The sequence below is a fragment of the Sinohyriopsis cumingii genome, chromosome 14 (assembly GCF_028554795.1).
Source record: "Sinohyriopsis cumingii isolate HCF-2022 chromosome 14, ASM2855479v2, whole genome shotgun sequence".
Lineage (NCBI taxonomy): Eukaryota > Metazoa > Mollusca > Bivalvia > Unionida > Unionidae > Sinohyriopsis > Sinohyriopsis cumingii.
In genome coordinates, this window is record NC_142974.1 from 65,199,713 (window position 1) to 65,217,276 (window position 17,564).

General features: G+C 35.8%; 1 protein-coding gene across 1 annotated transcript in view; it reads right to left on the bottom strand.

Annotated features, from left to right (window-relative positions):
* Positions 1–15,717, bottom strand: part of LOC149784025 (uncharacterized) — a 27,701-nt gene extending 11,984 nt beyond the window's left edge. The window contains exon 1 of the mRNA XM_089932936.1: positions 14,862–15,717. Coding sequence (XP_089789062.1) covers positions 14,862–15,635 — 774 coding nt within the window. The 5' untranslated portion in view covers positions 15,636–15,717. The remainder of the gene's footprint in view (positions 1–14,861) is intronic.
* Positions 15,718–17,564: the final 1,847 nt, after the last annotated feature.

Genomic DNA, 17,564 nt, shown 5'->3' on the forward strand with positions numbered 1-17,564 from the left:
ACACATAAACACACACACTCTAAAATAGATAAAATTAGTAACTACTTACAATATCAACTTCTGTGACGATCGTGGATAAATACCTATGTATCTATAATCAGCTGAAATTCCTATGAAATCCCACTATCTATTTATAGCTCCAACTTGTGGGTTTTTCCTTTGGAAAATCCCACTATCTTTTTATAGCCTCAGCTTGAGTGACGTTCCTGTTTATGAATTCTAGTATATATGTATAGCTACAAAATGTGGAAATCCCCAAGTCGATATTTATAGTCTCGAAATTTCCAGCGTCAGTGACGTCACTGTACTGAACACTAGGGATAAATATCAACAGTGTTGCAAGTGGCTGACCTGAATGCACGCTACTGCAGGTAGGTAGGTAGAGTGTATCTGATAGGGATAAAGTGAGTTTTATACGGACAAACAGAGACCAATACACACACCCACACAACGTACGCGCGCAGACACACACACACACACACATACACACATACACACACACACACACATACAGAGGGAAGAGGAAAAAACAAACCCCAAATATACTATCAACACAGAAGGGAGATGATACAAACCCCAAATAAACTATCCACACAAACGTACGCGAACGCATACAAACCCCAAATATACTATCAACACAGAAGGGAGATGATACAAACCCCAAATAAACTATCCACACAAACGTACGCGAACGCATACAAACCCCAAATATACTATCAACACAGAAGGGAGATGATACAAACCCCAAACTGAAATTCCACACGGATCTGGCCGGATTTTATAGGGTGAAAATGTCACTCGTCGCTGTCTTGACTTACAATTCGTTAGAGAACCGTTTTCGAAAATGGAGTTTCACTGTAACTTTCCCTTTGGAGAAGGGAATATTTTGTCCCAGATCTCCTTTTATAGCAATGTTGACAGTGTCTAAATACGACTTACTGACGGGTAAATAGTGAGGATGTACAAATTCACGGTGTACGTGATAGGTGTTTGCACCTTCCTGGTCATTGTTTGTGGTACTATCCACTTTGAAAGGAATGACACGCAGTAACGGCACAGAGGTGTGTCCCACCACGTTGTACTCCACCACATCGGAATACACAAAGATCAAATTAAGTCCTTGGTTCAGTTCTACCGGGTTTCCAAAAGCTCTGTAAAAATCCATATTACTTTTGATCTTGGGGCTCATATTGTTTGCGACCATTTCTGCATGTCCACCCAAAATTTCAAACAAACTACCATTGAACCTGAGGGACAATGTGTCCGTATCTTGAAATTTGATCACGAGACGATGAGCCACTTTATGGTACTCAATCTTCACACTTTTTTTGGCTCTGTTCAGTACTTTGCCAAAGGCTAAGTTGAACCTGTCCGCAATAGTGTCCACGAAATGTTCACCACTAAAATAATAACCTGAAGGAATTTTCAAGGTGTAGATAATGAAGGCTGGATTGCTGGCTGCTCTTGTGTCCCCAAAAAACCCGACATGGAAATGGAAAAATTGACAATGTGAGCCGATGCGTTGGCCCTAATGTGAAATTTCATACTACCTTCTAAAAGAGAATAGACCAGAAAGAACACGTAAGTGTCTCTTGGTCTTGACATTGTATAATAAGGATGGCGTGTTTTGTTTTCTACTCACACTTTATGAAATTGTGCCCTTTCACCTATCTCTATCCCTCTGGATCATGTTTTAGTTAGAATTGAAATGGAAGGATGTTTTCCTTCACGCACGCTCTTTAGGCATGCAAGTCGGTAAACAATAGTCAGTCTATTCCTCCATTATTTTGTGTCTTGATGTTTCCTAAATCACACACTGATGCCATAAAATAACGGGTTAAATGGGTTTTGTAGTGTTGGGAGTGGGGGGTGGGGTGGGGTGGGGTGTAGGTGTTTGGCAGAGTTGGTCATTGCAGGTGAGGGCTTAGGTGCTTTCAAAAACTTTTACTTCTTCACTCTGTGTTGATAGTATATTTGGGGTTGTATGCGTTCGCGTACGTTTGTGTGGATAGTTTATTTGGGGTTTGTATCATCTCCCTTCTGTGTTGATAGTATATTTGGGGTTTGTATGCGTTCGCGTACGTTTGTGTGGATAGTTTATTTGGGGTTTGTATCATCTCCCTTCTGTGTTGATAGTATATTTGGGGTTTGTATGCGTTCGCGTACGTTTGTGTGGATAGTTTATTTGTGGTTTGTATCATCTCCCTTCTGTGTTGATAGTATATTTGGGGTTTGTATGCGTTCGCGTACGTTTGTGTGGATAGTTTATTTGGGGTTTGTATCATCTCCCTTCTGTGTTGATAGTATATTTGGGGTTTGTTTTCTCCTCTTCCCTCTGTATGTGTGTGTGTGTGTGTGTGTGTGTGTGTATGTGTATGTGTGTGTGTGTGTGTGTGTGTGTGTGTCTGCGCGCGTACGTTGTGTGGGTGTGTGTATTGGTCTCTGTTTGTCCGTATAAAACTCACTTTATCCCTATCAGATACACTCTACCTACCTACCTGCAGTAGCGTGCATTCAGGTCAGCCACTTGCAACACTGTTGATATTTATCCCTAGTGTTCAGTACAGTGACGTCACTGACGCTGGAAATTTCGAGACTATAAATATCGACTTGGGGATTTCCACATTTTGTAGCTATACATATATACTAGAATTCATAAACAGGAACGTCACTCAAGCTGAGGCTATAAAAAGATAGTGGGATTTTCCAAAGGAAAAACCCACAAGTTGGAGCTATAAATAGATAGTGGGATTTCATAGGAATTTCAGCTGATTATAGATACATAGGTATTTATCCACGATCGTCACAGAAGTTGATATTGTAAGTAGTTACTAATTTTATCTATTTTAGAGTGTGTGTGTTTATGTGTGTGTGTGTGTGAGTATGTCTGCGCGCGTACGTTGTGTGTGTGTGTGTGTGTGTGTGTGAGTATGTGTGTGTGTGTGTGAGCATGTCGGCGCGCGTACGTTGTGTGTGTTTGTGTGTGTGTGTGTCTGCGCGCGTACGTTGTGTGTGTCTATTGGTCTCTGTTTGTCCGTATAAAACTCACTTTATCCCTATCAGATACACTCTACCTACCTACCTACAGTAGCGCGTATTCAGGTCAGCCACTTGCAACACTGTTGATATTTTATCCCTAGTGTTCAGTACAGTGACGTCACTGACGCTGGAAATTTCGAGACTATAAATATCGACTTGGGGATTTCCACATTTTGTAGCTATACATATATACTAGAATTCATAAACAGGAACGTCACTCAAGCTGAGGCTATAAAAAGATAGTGGGATTTTCCAAAGGAAAAACCCACAAGTTGGAGCTATAAATAGATAGTGGGATTTCATAGGAATTTCAGCTGATTATAGATACATAGGTATTTATCGACGATCGTCACAAAATGGAACGAAAAAATTGAAAAAGAAGAAAATGAGAAGAGGAAGAAAGAAGAGGAGGAGGAAGAGAAGAAAGAAGAGGAAGAGAAGAAAGAAGAGGAGGAGAAAAAAAGAAGAAAAAGAGTGTAGGAGATAAAATAAGAACTTGGTGGAGAAAAAGAAGAAATTAGAAGAAAAAGAAGAAAACCCAAAGGCCCTTTTCAGGGCCCCCATATTTCTCGAAAAGAAATAGCCTTTCCATTGCCTACCCCATTTTTATTTTGTTTTTTATTTTTTAAAAAATAGAGACCCTCCCTGTTTCAATTTTACATAGACCCTATACAGTCCCAAGGGTTTTTGTCCATGTTAAATTTACATAGACCCTATACAGTCCCAGGGGTTTTTGGCCATGTTAATTCCAATAGACCCTATATTGTCCCACGATTTTTCTCCATGTTAAATTTACATAGACCCTATATTGTCCCAGGGGTGTTTTTAATGATAAGTCCCATAGACCCTATAATATCCCCATTCACTACTTGCGATGTATATTTCTCTTTGTAATAGTTCTGTATTTTATCTAGGATTTTCCATGTTCTTGTTTAGGTTGTATTATTCACTTGTATCTTTCTATTTTCATTTTCCTTCCCCTCTTGATTTATATTCGACTTTAGATGCCTCTTCTCTTTGTGTACAAGTCACTGAATTTTCCGGCCCTTATTTTTGCCCACCTGTGTCTTGTAATTTTCTACTTTATTCATTTGTTCTTCAATTTTCTGTTGTCAACATCTATTATAATACCATTTTTATTTTGTATCTCGCTATATCTTGCCTTTATCCACTGTCTTGTAATTGTTTAGTTTGCTGGCGTCTTTGCTTGTGCGTTTCATTTCTGTTTTTCGTGTGTTCCCAATGTTGTAATATGTCAGTGTGAATTTTCTGTAAATTGACCTACTCTATGATGGCTTAAGTTTACATATTCTGTTCGTTCAAGTATGAATTATTCATTGTCCAGATACCTTTCACCCACCTAGTTTTATTTATTGTTTTGATTATAAGTCTAACGGGTTTATCATCTTCCGCCATATCACTCAGTATTTCGTATCTTTTATGTTTTTCTTATTACCCTCTTTTATGTGGTATGCGTCTAGTCGGCCTATCCTATTATTACCACATATGTGAATGTATTCTCGTTTAGTACCATTATTTACTGTACATGTGTCTACATAGTTGCTGTAATAAAGGTCTTACCTAACTTATTTGCAGCTCTGTCGGCTTCTGTGTACCATGTGCTTCTATCAATCTCGTTTGCTATGCTGAACATATTGCTTAAATCTAAAATAAAATTTGTTTTCCTAGTATGTGAAACTTGTTGATATATATACGTTAAAATTGTGCCAGTTGTTTATGAGTATGTGTACGACCGACGCTGACATGGTTGGTGTGACTCTTATTTCCTCCCCATTTTGTTTCTTTAGTTCACTCTTATGATAGTAATAAACACCGAATTTTGGTTAGTTTGTGAGTCATTCGCTATGACTGGAGCATCTAGGCTCTCTACTGGTCTTTGAATGATATGTTTCTTCGCGAGAGAGTTTAGTCACATAATCTACTCTCTCTTGAATACCACTGATCTTCAAGGTCAAGATTCTGAGGTTCAGTCCCGTCTTGGTTATGATGTTAGGGATATTCCACTGTGTTCAGATATTGGGTGATGGGGCACTGTACTCTACTCCAGGGCCAGGTCGTCAATGAGGTTTGTTTCATCAGTTGTGATTGGCCTTGTTTCTTTAGTTTGGGGCTCACTTTCCTCGTCTTTGTTCAGCCCAAACGAGGGTGAGATTACGGTTTTTCATCGTCTTTAAGTCAGGTTCTTAAAGGACGCAGTACAATGGCATCTTATTTTAAACTAATCTGAGCTGTATCCCTTTTCTGGGCCTTTTTATTTTGATTACTTTTTGAAGTCTTTTTGAAATCATAACGATCTCATTGAAGAGATTTTTGTAGGAGGCATCAGCCTCGTTTGTCACATTTACTTTATATTCCTCATCCGATTGTTGGCACTTAGTAGCCCAATCCAGCACGTCTTGCTGGTTAGTACTTTGGAATAACACTGTTTTTCTAAAAGTGTGTTTGGTGAGGGCTTCCCCTATCCTTCCCATCAGTGTTGGAGTGTTCTTGTTCAAAAACAATAAGGTATTTATTATTAATGTAGTCAGGGCTGCTCTATGTTTTGTTCAACAAGTCTATGAGTTTGATTTATCCCAATAAAAAGCTCAGCTGATGTACTCTCTTCCCTTTACCTGGACTTAAAGTGGGCCTGGTTTCTATAACCTTTGCTTAGATCTTCGGATTGTACTACCACCTATTAAGGCTCTGGGTTGGATTCCATTCCTGTATCCCCTACGTACTTTTCCTTTTATGTAGTGAATCTGCCAGAGTAGGTGTGTCCTTTTGCTCATCCAACACCGGATTCTTGAGCACAATTTATGACTGAGGTTGGTTGGAAGCTTCTGTTTGATTTCCCACCTCTACCGTCTTGGGGGGGGGGGGGGGGTAGCGGTATTGCCGTTGTTGGATTTCTTGTCTTTCACTGATTCTGGGATGTCCTGAAGTGGCATGATCGGTTTTACCTTAGCAAGCGCAGGGACGATGTTGGACTCAGCCGCGGTGCCACGAATGTTTTTTGAAAACCTATAGCATACATAAATGCGGAGATTTCTGGACAACTTACTTGTCTTCCGACATTAGTCTCATAACAGTGACGACCGTGGGAAACCTAGAGAAGAGCCATTTTTCTCTTATCATGTGGACCCTTAATTTCTTTGCCGATTTCATTTGGAGTTCTTTGTTCTGAATGTTCTTTCAAAAGGGTTTTGTGCCGTTATGCTATATTTGTCCGTCTCATTTCAAGGTACATCCCGTTCTGTAGGAGAGGAATGTCCCCCACCCCTACCCACCCGGGCGTGCAGCTAGTACTATCCGTACCAGCATTTTGCAGTCCTTAGATGTCACTAAACCTTGCCCACCATTCTCCCTCTTGCTACATGGTTCTGCAGTCCCACCGCCGGTCTTGAGCTTTCATTTGCAGGGATCCCTGAACAACCTAAGACCTGAGATCCAGGTTTTCGATATGCTAATTAGAAGCGTCTATTAGTTGTCGCTTCAACTTCTGTGTTGAAATAAGCTTAAAGTTTGCTCCCTTTCTTTTCCAATTCTGCTAATGGTATCACGGTACCAATTGTTTTTCCATATACCTCAATGCTAATGTTTTGTGAAATAAATATACTTTCTGTCCTACTTGGGCATGCATGTCACACGCTGTCCTATAGAACAATGCTAGATTGTCAATTTGACAATGACATAACCAGGTACTCCATTGCATTTAAGAGAGATAACTCTACTGGAACTAGACAGGGGTAAGAGTTATCTAGTCACAACAAGCACATTTTCAGTCATGTGTACCATATTTTAAAAAAATCATAAAAAATACAAAATATGATCTAGATAGAAATTAACACAAACTCACATGTTGCCAAGAGGCTCAACTTTTTTTTAAGCCAAACAGAAAGTACAAGTCTTACATAATGCACCAATCACAGCTAGTTTTGTTCTTTAATTCTGAATACAATGTTCCATACACCTTAAGCTCCGCCCACCTGGACTTGCGCAATTGGTACCGTTATACCTATAGCAAACCTTAATTTTTCCAATAATCTGTGAAATAGTTCGGGACTGTATAAGTAACAAATATACTTAGTCTCACTTGTGAAAAACAATTTGATGAGGTACTAACCTATGTCTTATATGAATGTGTATAGAAATGTCATTGAGCTGTTTGAACTATTGTTTTCATACTTTTGCTTCACCATCAAAATCATCTTTTGAAATAAAATGAATTCTTTCAACTATGAGTTGTATCTTATTCATATCAGCAATTATTGAACTTCACATAGGTGATATGGGATAAATCACATTATATCATATTATGTAATAACTAGGTCAAAGGTCAATGTACCAAATAGTATGCACCTGTCCTACTTCAAAATGTACAATTCACCTAAAAGAAAGGAATTTATATTTGTTTGGTAGGTGCAGAACTTAACATCAGAGACAGGTGGACATGGCCCAATCTTATTATAAAGTATAAGCTTTGACCACTTTACACTATCTACAGATACAAGAGGTCACTAACCACCAGTCCTCACACAAAGGTCCACCTACCCATCCTCTTTGTAACACAAATAGTAAGCTTTCCTCCTTTGTAATGTGAATAAAATTGTTTCAATAAGCCAGTCAGTCACCAAATATAGTAAATCGCAGCTTCTAAGTGGTTATGTTTGGATTGGGAGGTGAAATTAGGGGAATAAAATACAGAAAAATGCCAAATATAAACACTAAGTATAGCACATCAAATGGAGTTAAAAACAGGAGGAAAGTGTTTATCTAAAAGGGAGAGGTAGCTTATGATAAAGGAATTAAAGGTGGCAAAATCAGCAATGCGAAAAATGAGAAGTGAAAGTTTGATGACCTTACCTTGGACAAATATATGGGGCAGGGCCCAACAGGTCCAAGGACAGCCCAAAGGCAACTGTGCTATAACATCCCTTACAGGACCCAAATTTCAAGTGAAGTTGTGTTCATTTCCATCTAATATAAAAGGGTGAATAATTTAGATAATATAGATACATATAAAGTATATTTCTTCTAAATAAGAATTTAATAATAATTGGCATAAGATAGAGAGAAACTTATCTCAGAGCCAAGCAGAACATACCTTATCAGTTTTTAAACTTGTAAACTTTACTGTGAGAAATTATCAAATTGCTTCTACTTACATTTGCATCAAGATTGAGGGCTAATATAATACTTCACAAATCTTCTCTTTATTTTCATAATCAGTCACTAAAAATGTGAGATTTTATTTCCTTGAAATGTTATGACTGGTGTAAGGGAGATAACTGAATGATATACATAAGGTGTGGTAACCTTGAATACATTATCCATGTAATATAGATGAGTTCATCAACAACCTGTATTAACTTCATTGCAATTAAATTATCTCAAAATACATTACTGACAAAGTGAGAACCTAACATTTAGACTCCTATGTTTAGTGGAGACCTCAAGAGTCATGTAATTTTAATTTCTAAGATGACGCAGCTCTTTCATATCACATAGTTCATATTTTCTACAATGCCGGCATGTAGAGTGCAGCCTTCCATAACCATGCAGATATCATCTCATGCCAATTTGGATTCTTGCGATGGGATGCAAAGTTTCAAGGACAGTGTGGATTTGAATGGAATGAATACGCACTTTGTGACTAAAATGGTTATCATTCTGTAATGTTGGACCAAACATGGAAATTCCACAGGAGCAGCTTGACAGAAAGAAATAGGATTAATTGAAAGTCAATAGTAGATTATAATTGGGCTTATACAAGTGCCAATGGGAAATGCTGACTTAAGGAAACTGTTCTTGTTTGTTGGTATTCACTGCTACTTCAACAAAAGGGAATGCAAGAGAACTGAACTAACTACATGAACAATTTCAAAGCAGGAGAGTGTAAAAAAAAAGAAGGGACAATTAGAGCAGGACAATTCAAATCAAAATGGGAAGGAATACCAAATCCTTAATAAATTACCTAAAAATTACTCATGCCAGAACATCCCACATGGTACAAGTGATCTATCTACAAGTGTACTTAGAATGTTCTCTATCCTGGTTTATGGCATGCCTTACAAGAACAAGATAGTTGTTTTTGTACACATGATTTTTCATCTTTTGCAGGTACAATAGCCAATATTTGGCCAAAATCAACTATATTATGTTTACATAACTTATTTTGTTGCATGCATTCCAATCTAGGAGGTAACAGCACATACATAAAGGCATCAGGTAACACAAGTTTATATCTATCATAGCTATAGTTATCAAAAGTCCCCATCCAAAGCCATCTTGTGCTATTTTCTAAAGATTTCATACATTTTGTTCTTAAAGAACTTTCAATATTTGACCAAAAGTGTTCAGCATACATTTGTTTTCCTACATCAAACTAGTATAGTTCATAAATGCCGCCCACATGTATGCGTTTCTATGGAAACACTGTGAGGCTATTCTTTCCTTTAGGTATCACGGTACCAATTGTTTTTCCATATACCTCAATGCTAATGTTTTGTGAAATAAATATACTTTCTGTCCTACTTGGGCATGCATGTCACACGCTGTCCTATAGAACAATGCTAGATTGTCAATTTGACAATGACATAACCAGGTACTCCATTGCATTTAAGAGAGATAACTCTACTGGAACTAGACAGGGGTAAGAGTTATCTAGTCACAACAAGCACATTTTCAGTCATGTGTACCATATTTTAAAAAAATCATAAAAAATACAAAATATGATCTAGATAGAAATTAACACAAACTCACATGTTGCCAAGAGGCTCAACTTTTTTTTAAGCCAAACAGAAAGTACAAGTCTTACATAATGCACCAATCACAGCTAGTTTTGTTCTTTAATTCTGAATACAATGTTCCATACACCTTAAGCTCCGCCCACCTGGACTTGCGCAATTGGTACCGTTATACCTAATGGGCAGATTTGAAACTATTTTAATACAAAACTGTCCGAAATCATTGATACTTACCATATTTACAAAGCAAAATGAACTACTCAGTTGGTGCAAAAGTACTTGGAAGAAGAAACAATTGTAAAAGAAATCTACAAAAATACAAATCTAAATAATTGCAAATGAAAAAAGTTTATAAATAGTGGAAAATTTAGCATAGTAATCTCTTGTAAATTTAATCCAAATGGTTTAAAATCTTACAATGTGTGCAAAATAATGTGGTAAACGCTATTGAACAATCTTCACTCCCCAGCCTTTCTTGGGACTTCTGGTCTTTTCACTAGGTGTTTATGTCCACTTACTTGCTCCTACTTGCTTGATCTGGCGGCATTTTACTGTACCGTACTCATTTTATCCACAGTGATCATAACATATTTTTTGTTGTTCAATTATAAACACAAGCAGCTCATTAATTACCATAATTGTTTCACTTCAAAAGCAATAACACACATAGAAGTAAGTCCTTATTACAATCAAATGAAAATGATATAACAAATTCTGTCATTTAATCAGTCCATGAAATATTACGATTATATGCCTTAAACAAAGTAACAGAAAAGAGTGAAAAGCAACAAGTTTTGTAAAAGTCAATAAATATTTTATTTTCCAAGAATGTAAAGTGAAATTTAAGAACTTAGGGTACTGAGAATTAAATAACCCCCTCAAATCATAGAATCGTATAACACAAGTCCGAATGATTAAAGTTCTGAATGAACTTGAATCACAGTATTATAATTCCATAAATCCTTGTCTGAATTCACTATAATTCCCAGTAAATGTCTCTGTCCAATAATATTTGAATAAATTCCAGCCCAAATGAAATACTGGACACAGCAACAATACAACCCATCCTGCCCACATCTTGAAGCATTTTATAGTAAACAAAATTTAAATTAAAAAAACAATACAAGAAAGAAATGGCAGGATAAAGGACAAAAGTTCGTTTTTCTAGAAGAATTCTAGTTGTTATTAGAAAGTCTGTTAATAAAATTATACTAAAGGACATGATAAAATAATGTCCTTGACTCACAACAAGATAATAATCCTAATATTTAACACAATGAACTTGATTTTGGACAAGGTTAGCTACAATATACAATTTTACAGAACCCACAAACTATCATTAAATACAAAAAATAACAAACAAACATGGCAAATTAAATATAAATCTCTTTTCATATTTACAATGTATGTATGTATGTATGTATGTATGTATGTATGTATGTATGTATGTATGTAGCTGAGCAAGACCAAACTGTAATCCAGAAGAATAGTTTATACATGTCATAGCCCTGACTCTGAAGATGACACAAACCAACCTTTAGATTTCCATTTACAATACTTCAAAATATTTAGACATTTTCAAAACAGTAGCCATCCAAGATATTGGTCCCATCCCAAAAGTCATAATTTAACATTTTGAATTCACTTTGAGTACCATCAATCATATTCCTAAGTTATCTGCCTGCATCTTTAATGGCACAGGAGATATACTCCATTACTAACGAAGGGACAGACATACATGCAGGAGGACAACTACCACCTTTCTAAATGAAGCATGGCAATAGAAGTCACTTTAACCTTTCAACTTAAACATTATGACTCTCAATATTAAGTAATGCAAGATTTCAAGCAATATCAGAACTTCAAGAAACATTATTTTTCATCTCTCTTATTAATGATTTTCCTATTTTCTTTCATTTTCCATTAAATATTTATGACTATAAGGAATGGTTGTGAGGTACATACAAGTAGTGAATGTCAAAAAGTAAACCACACATAGCAACTTAAGCACATTTCAGTTAGAGATTATTATCATTATTATTACATGTATTTCCTCTCATTTTATACTAGGAAAGAAGTTTGTAAAGTTTGTGGTTTGGGGGTGAAACTGTTGATTTCATTGTATTTTGAGACAGTGGAATTTCACAGATTAAAAGACATTTAAAGTTTAATAATACTGGAAAACAATAAATTTTTATTTGTTCCTTTCAGATGTGAATTTTATAATACCTTTTATATATATATATATATATATATATATATATATATATATATATATATATATATATATATATATAAATGGTATTGTATAGCAACACTGTTTAACATGCAAATATTCACACAAAACATCACTTTCTCCTTTCCAAGAACATAATTTTAAATACATGACGTAAGAAGATACTAAACTGATTGATTCTTTGGAAGCACTGTACAGAGAGAGTATAGCTTCACTATCCAGATATAGACCATTCCGGTGACCTAAGTTGTTAGAGCGTCCACCCACGTCGCATGCTGTAGGTCGTAGGTTCAAAGCCTGGCCGAGTCATATCAAAGACTTATAAAAATGGTACTAACAGCTTCCTTGCTAGGTGCTCAGCATTAACAGGTTAGTGTTAGGACTGGCTGAACTGTTGTCGGGATAATGCAACTAGGTGAGTCATGATATCACAGGTCTGCAGCATGATTCTGCAGTACTAGAAATCAATATAAACTGCCACACTGCAGGTAATGTAGCAATATGACTCAAATTGTTTATGCAACTTTAAAAAATCCAAATCAAATACACACAATCCAAATCAAATACACACTATCCATATAAATCTACTGTAATGAATAATAGTACTTGATTGAAAAGTATGCATTATATTTGATTTTATTAAAAACACTAGGGTGATTGTGTGTTTCTGATTTGGATTTTTTAATGTATCACTATGATGTCTGTAGTGTGGTGTATAGCGATGTCTAACACTGAGACATCATGCCACAGACATGTAGCATGATGTCCCGCCAAGTCACATTATCCTGACACCAGGCCAACCAGTCCTAACACCAACCTCTTAATGCTCAGTGCCTATGTTCTAAATATCTGAAAATTTAAAGAGCCATTATTTCATGACTCAAAATGAAAATCTAATGAGCCAAAACTAAGTAAATAGTCAAAGCTGGGATTATTCACAGAGCAAAATGAAGTTTGAGATTTTTCTTGTCTCATGTTAAATAATTATACACACTTGTAAAGTATTATCAAAGAAACAGACAAGCAGACAGTGAGACAGTCATGGCCATTTTCATACGATGTTTTCATGTTTTAATTATCTATGTGAACAGTGCTAAAACAATCCAACTGCCAATATGGGGCCCCTCTTATATTCTAAGTCAGGTGCCCACCATGTTTGTCAAGAAAAAGATCTAGTTTGATGAGGAAACTTCAATCCCACTGATGAATGAGGGAATTCATTTTCCATATGTTGGAAAACAAGTAAATTATTAAAATTTATCCCAATGTAGGCCCCTTAACATTATGAAGGTCTCTACTTATCATACCTCTATCAAAAGATGTAAACTTTGTGTATAAAACCAATGCATGTGATCTATGAATGAGGAACTGCTAATTGCCTGGGTTACAATAGGGGACGCTCACCAGTTATTATGTACTTTTGAGAGATAAACGTATGTAAGGTGAAGATGTTCGCATTTAAAACTTGTACAATGGAGAAAATATTGGCATACCTCTATGCTACATTAATGTAATGTGGGTGATATTTTTTTCTGAATATTGTACTTTTGGAAATTGTACATGATTTAAGCACACTGCTAACTAAAATGACTGCTCCCTTGTGCTAAAAAAATCAACCTCAATTAGTCTAAAGTACACTATCCATAGCAGCTATTAAAATAGGGACAATGAATTTTGCCAGACTAGACAATACCAGCATCTGATAGTACAATGAATGAATTACCAAATATATAAAATGCAAAAAAAAGTTATTGGCTCTTTTTTTTATACAATTTACCTCTGAAGTTCAAGAAGTGAAAATGACTAAGTAGAGCTAGTACTTTTTTGAAAGGTGCACATCAGGATTAAGACCAAGCTGTATACTCTATAACCCATATTACACCCATAAAAATAACGGGAATTAAAGGTTCTTTGAATTATACCTAAGATATACAAGGTCTTTTTTAAATAGCCAGTATAACCAGTGAGGAAAGCATGGAAAATTCTTTTTCTTCAAAATTCTAACACTATGCAAAATAAACTGTAGAGCGCCACCAATAACTAGTACTCACGTGGCATCAACATACAAATGATCCTAAATTACCATTTGGGATTTTCTTATCCTGGAAACAAGCTGGAACCATCAATTGTTGTAACTGGTGGAATGATGTGTGGCCATATTAGTGATTGAGGGAAGCATGTATACAAGCTGTTAACTGATTACTTTATTGCTGTAATCTGTTGCGTTTAGGCCAAATACAGGAATTGTTTGAGGAAGTACACATAATAAAGTATCAAATATGGTCATGATGAGTTTTAAATCTTTGATGATAAAAATCAGCTGACCTTTGGTAGAGCTGAGATGAAGATAAAAGACTGACTGTTTGTTAGGACTCTATGGTCACAAAGTAAGTAAGAGAAAGAAGCAATTTCAAAACCAAAAATGTAATGGTGATCTAAGAACCATGACAAATTACAGTTCCATAATAATTTTTGAGTTCAAATAATGAGCACTTTCCATTTCCACTGAATAGTCCTAACAAATTCTTTTCCTCAAATAATATCTAAATACAACTAAAAATACGTATGCAGACTTACAACAGAAACACAAGTACAATAGGTCCCACATGTTACACACTACAACTCAGTTTACATTGAATTTTCATATTCATGTGACTAGCTCAAGGAATGGGAAGTTATTGAATTCTTCCAGAAAAGTAAAAACCTTATCAGCCACTGCAAAATTAAGCCAAAAGCACCATAAGTCTTATTATTAAGATTATTATTAATAATTGTCACATATACATAAGCATCTATTTATAGGTCCCATGTAATTTGTCTTTTGTGTATATTCAAACCATGAAGGTATTATCACGAGTGTGTATGGTCAAATGTGAAGACAAACTCGAGTTCTGTCTAAATAATTTCCCACAGGTTTCACATTTGAAAGGTTTCTCACCAGTGTGTATCTTCAAATGTTCCTTCAAATTGGAGCCCTGGCTAAACAATTTCCCACAAACTTCACATTTATAGGATTTCTCACCAGTGTGCATGTTAAGGTGTCTTGACAAATGGGACCTCTGGTTAAACAATTTTCCACACATTTCACAACTGAATGGTTTGTCTCCAGTATGTATCGTCAAGTGTGTTGACAAATGAGTACTCCGTCTAAACATTTTCCCACATATTTCACACGAGTAGGGTTTGTCGCCAGTATGTACCTTTAAGTGTCTTGACAAACTAGTGTTCCGACTAAACAATTTCCCACATGTGGCACAACTGAACGGTTTATCCCCAGTGTGTATCATCATGTGCCTTGTCAAATGAGGCCTCTGGCGAAACAATTTCCCACATATTCCACATTTGAAAGGTTTGTCACCAGTGTGTATTTTCAAATGTGCTGACAAATTAGAACCATGTTTAAACAGTGCTCCACATATTTCACATTTGAATGGCTTTTCAACAGCGTGTATCCTCAAGTGTGATAACAAATTAAATCTCCGGCTAAACAATTTCCCGCATATTTCGCACTTTATAAGTGTGCCACCAGTATCCATCTTCAAGTGTGTTGACAAATATGAGCTCTGTTTAACCAACTTCATGTACACTTCACATCTGTACGGTATTCCCATAGGCACTTGATTCTGGGGAAACTAATGTGTCCACTCACCATATAACATTGCTTCCACAAAAAGGCGACGAATCCAAAGATCTACATCCGGTTTACTTCGGAGTGAATATGACTATTGGGCATTACGTCTACAAACAATGAATATCGAAAGTGAAAAACATCCATATTAACATTAAAATGTAATATTTTTTTCACGCTCATTTACAAAATAAAATTAAAATCTGATCATTTACTATATTGTACGTGTATCGTAGCGGTCATCACCCTTATATATTTGCATAAAATGAGAAACATTCCAAATGCGATATTTCATGACAGGAGGGAAATTCGAAGAAAAAAAAATCTTTAGACAGATGTCGTGAAAATCTATTTAGCACCAATAAAGCATAAGAAAAAAGTGTAATACTGTCGAACATGGAAGAAATTACAATTACCACGTGGTATGTTCTGGCTAGACATTTATGTTTAGGTTCATACACCACCCCCACCCCGCCAATGCCCAGGTACTTGATTAAGGAGAAAACTAATGATAACACACCACTTAATTGGCTTATCATAATCCTTCCCCCCCCCCCAATATAATGCCAGTATACAAATGGTACTAGTTTTGTGTTTAAAAAACAGGGTGGGGATAAGGTCCTCACATTTTTTGAATGAAATTTCAAGTTTTCTAACATATTCAAAAATACATCTTGCGCTGATATGTAAACAATTATATCTGCATTTACTTACTTTTAAACTAGACCCCTTTTTTTTTTTACAAAGTATAATTATCATGACTGAAGTAAATTCACATATTTGATATGGCTATTTCTATGCATGTGAATATGACTATATTTTCAAGCCAAATCACCCAAATTTAAATACTGCACAAGTGTACATGTTTTGACTTGTATTATTCTTGAATAAATACATTGTTTCCTTAATTTGGCAAAATATACAGGAGCAGACAAATGATCATTGGCATGCATATTTCTAGGGATACTGTGTCATTATATTGTCATGTCATATAAACCTTTATATTTTTTTCAATGATTAATTACTTCACCAAATCATAATGTTTTTTCAAATGATGCTCATAAGATGAGAAACAAACTTGCTTTTGAAGCTCTAAACCAGGACATGTTGAATTTGATGACTATGTACCAAGAAAGTCTGCCTGAGTCAGCACAGAAGGAACTAACAGCAGCACTTAATCTTCTGCAGCATATAAGTTTTTAAGTTTCATTCTTCAGTGACAGTCGACCTGTAAAAGATATAACAGATGAAAGGTCAAGAAGACTTACTTTAGCACATGACTGGTTCAAGTCCTGGTAGAAACAAGTTGCCAATTCAGACAGTGTCAATAAGAGATATAAGACTTTAATGACAATGGAAACAAGCGAGGATCTTGATTTCATGTATCATGCTTTCATGTTATTAACAAAGTTGTGTGTGTCAAAAATAGGTCAAAGCATTGTTCCTTCCAGAATCAACAGTGACATTGTTGAAAATGTGTTCTGCCAACAGAGGTCTTTGTATCATGGTGCTGCTACTTACCCAACATATAATTCCTATCATACAGGAATAAATTCCATAGTGCTAGGACAAGCAACAATTTCACGTAAATCAAATTATGGTGGAATGCATGCTGAACCTTATGCAGCAGCAAGCTCAACTAAACTTTCCAAAAACCATTGACTCATTGCTATCATTTCTGTAATTGGATCACTGAATAAATAGACAAATGATTTACTGAAGGGAGACAATTCAGTTTTCTTCAAATGATGTAGATACAGATATGAAATACCATCAAGTCAGAGATCCCAAGGAATGCTAAAATTTATTAAAAATAAGAACAACAAACAAAATGCACAGGAAAAATTTAAATCCATCATGAAAAGTATTAAAAAGAAAATATGACCAACCAAAATGCTGTTTTAGAGGTTAT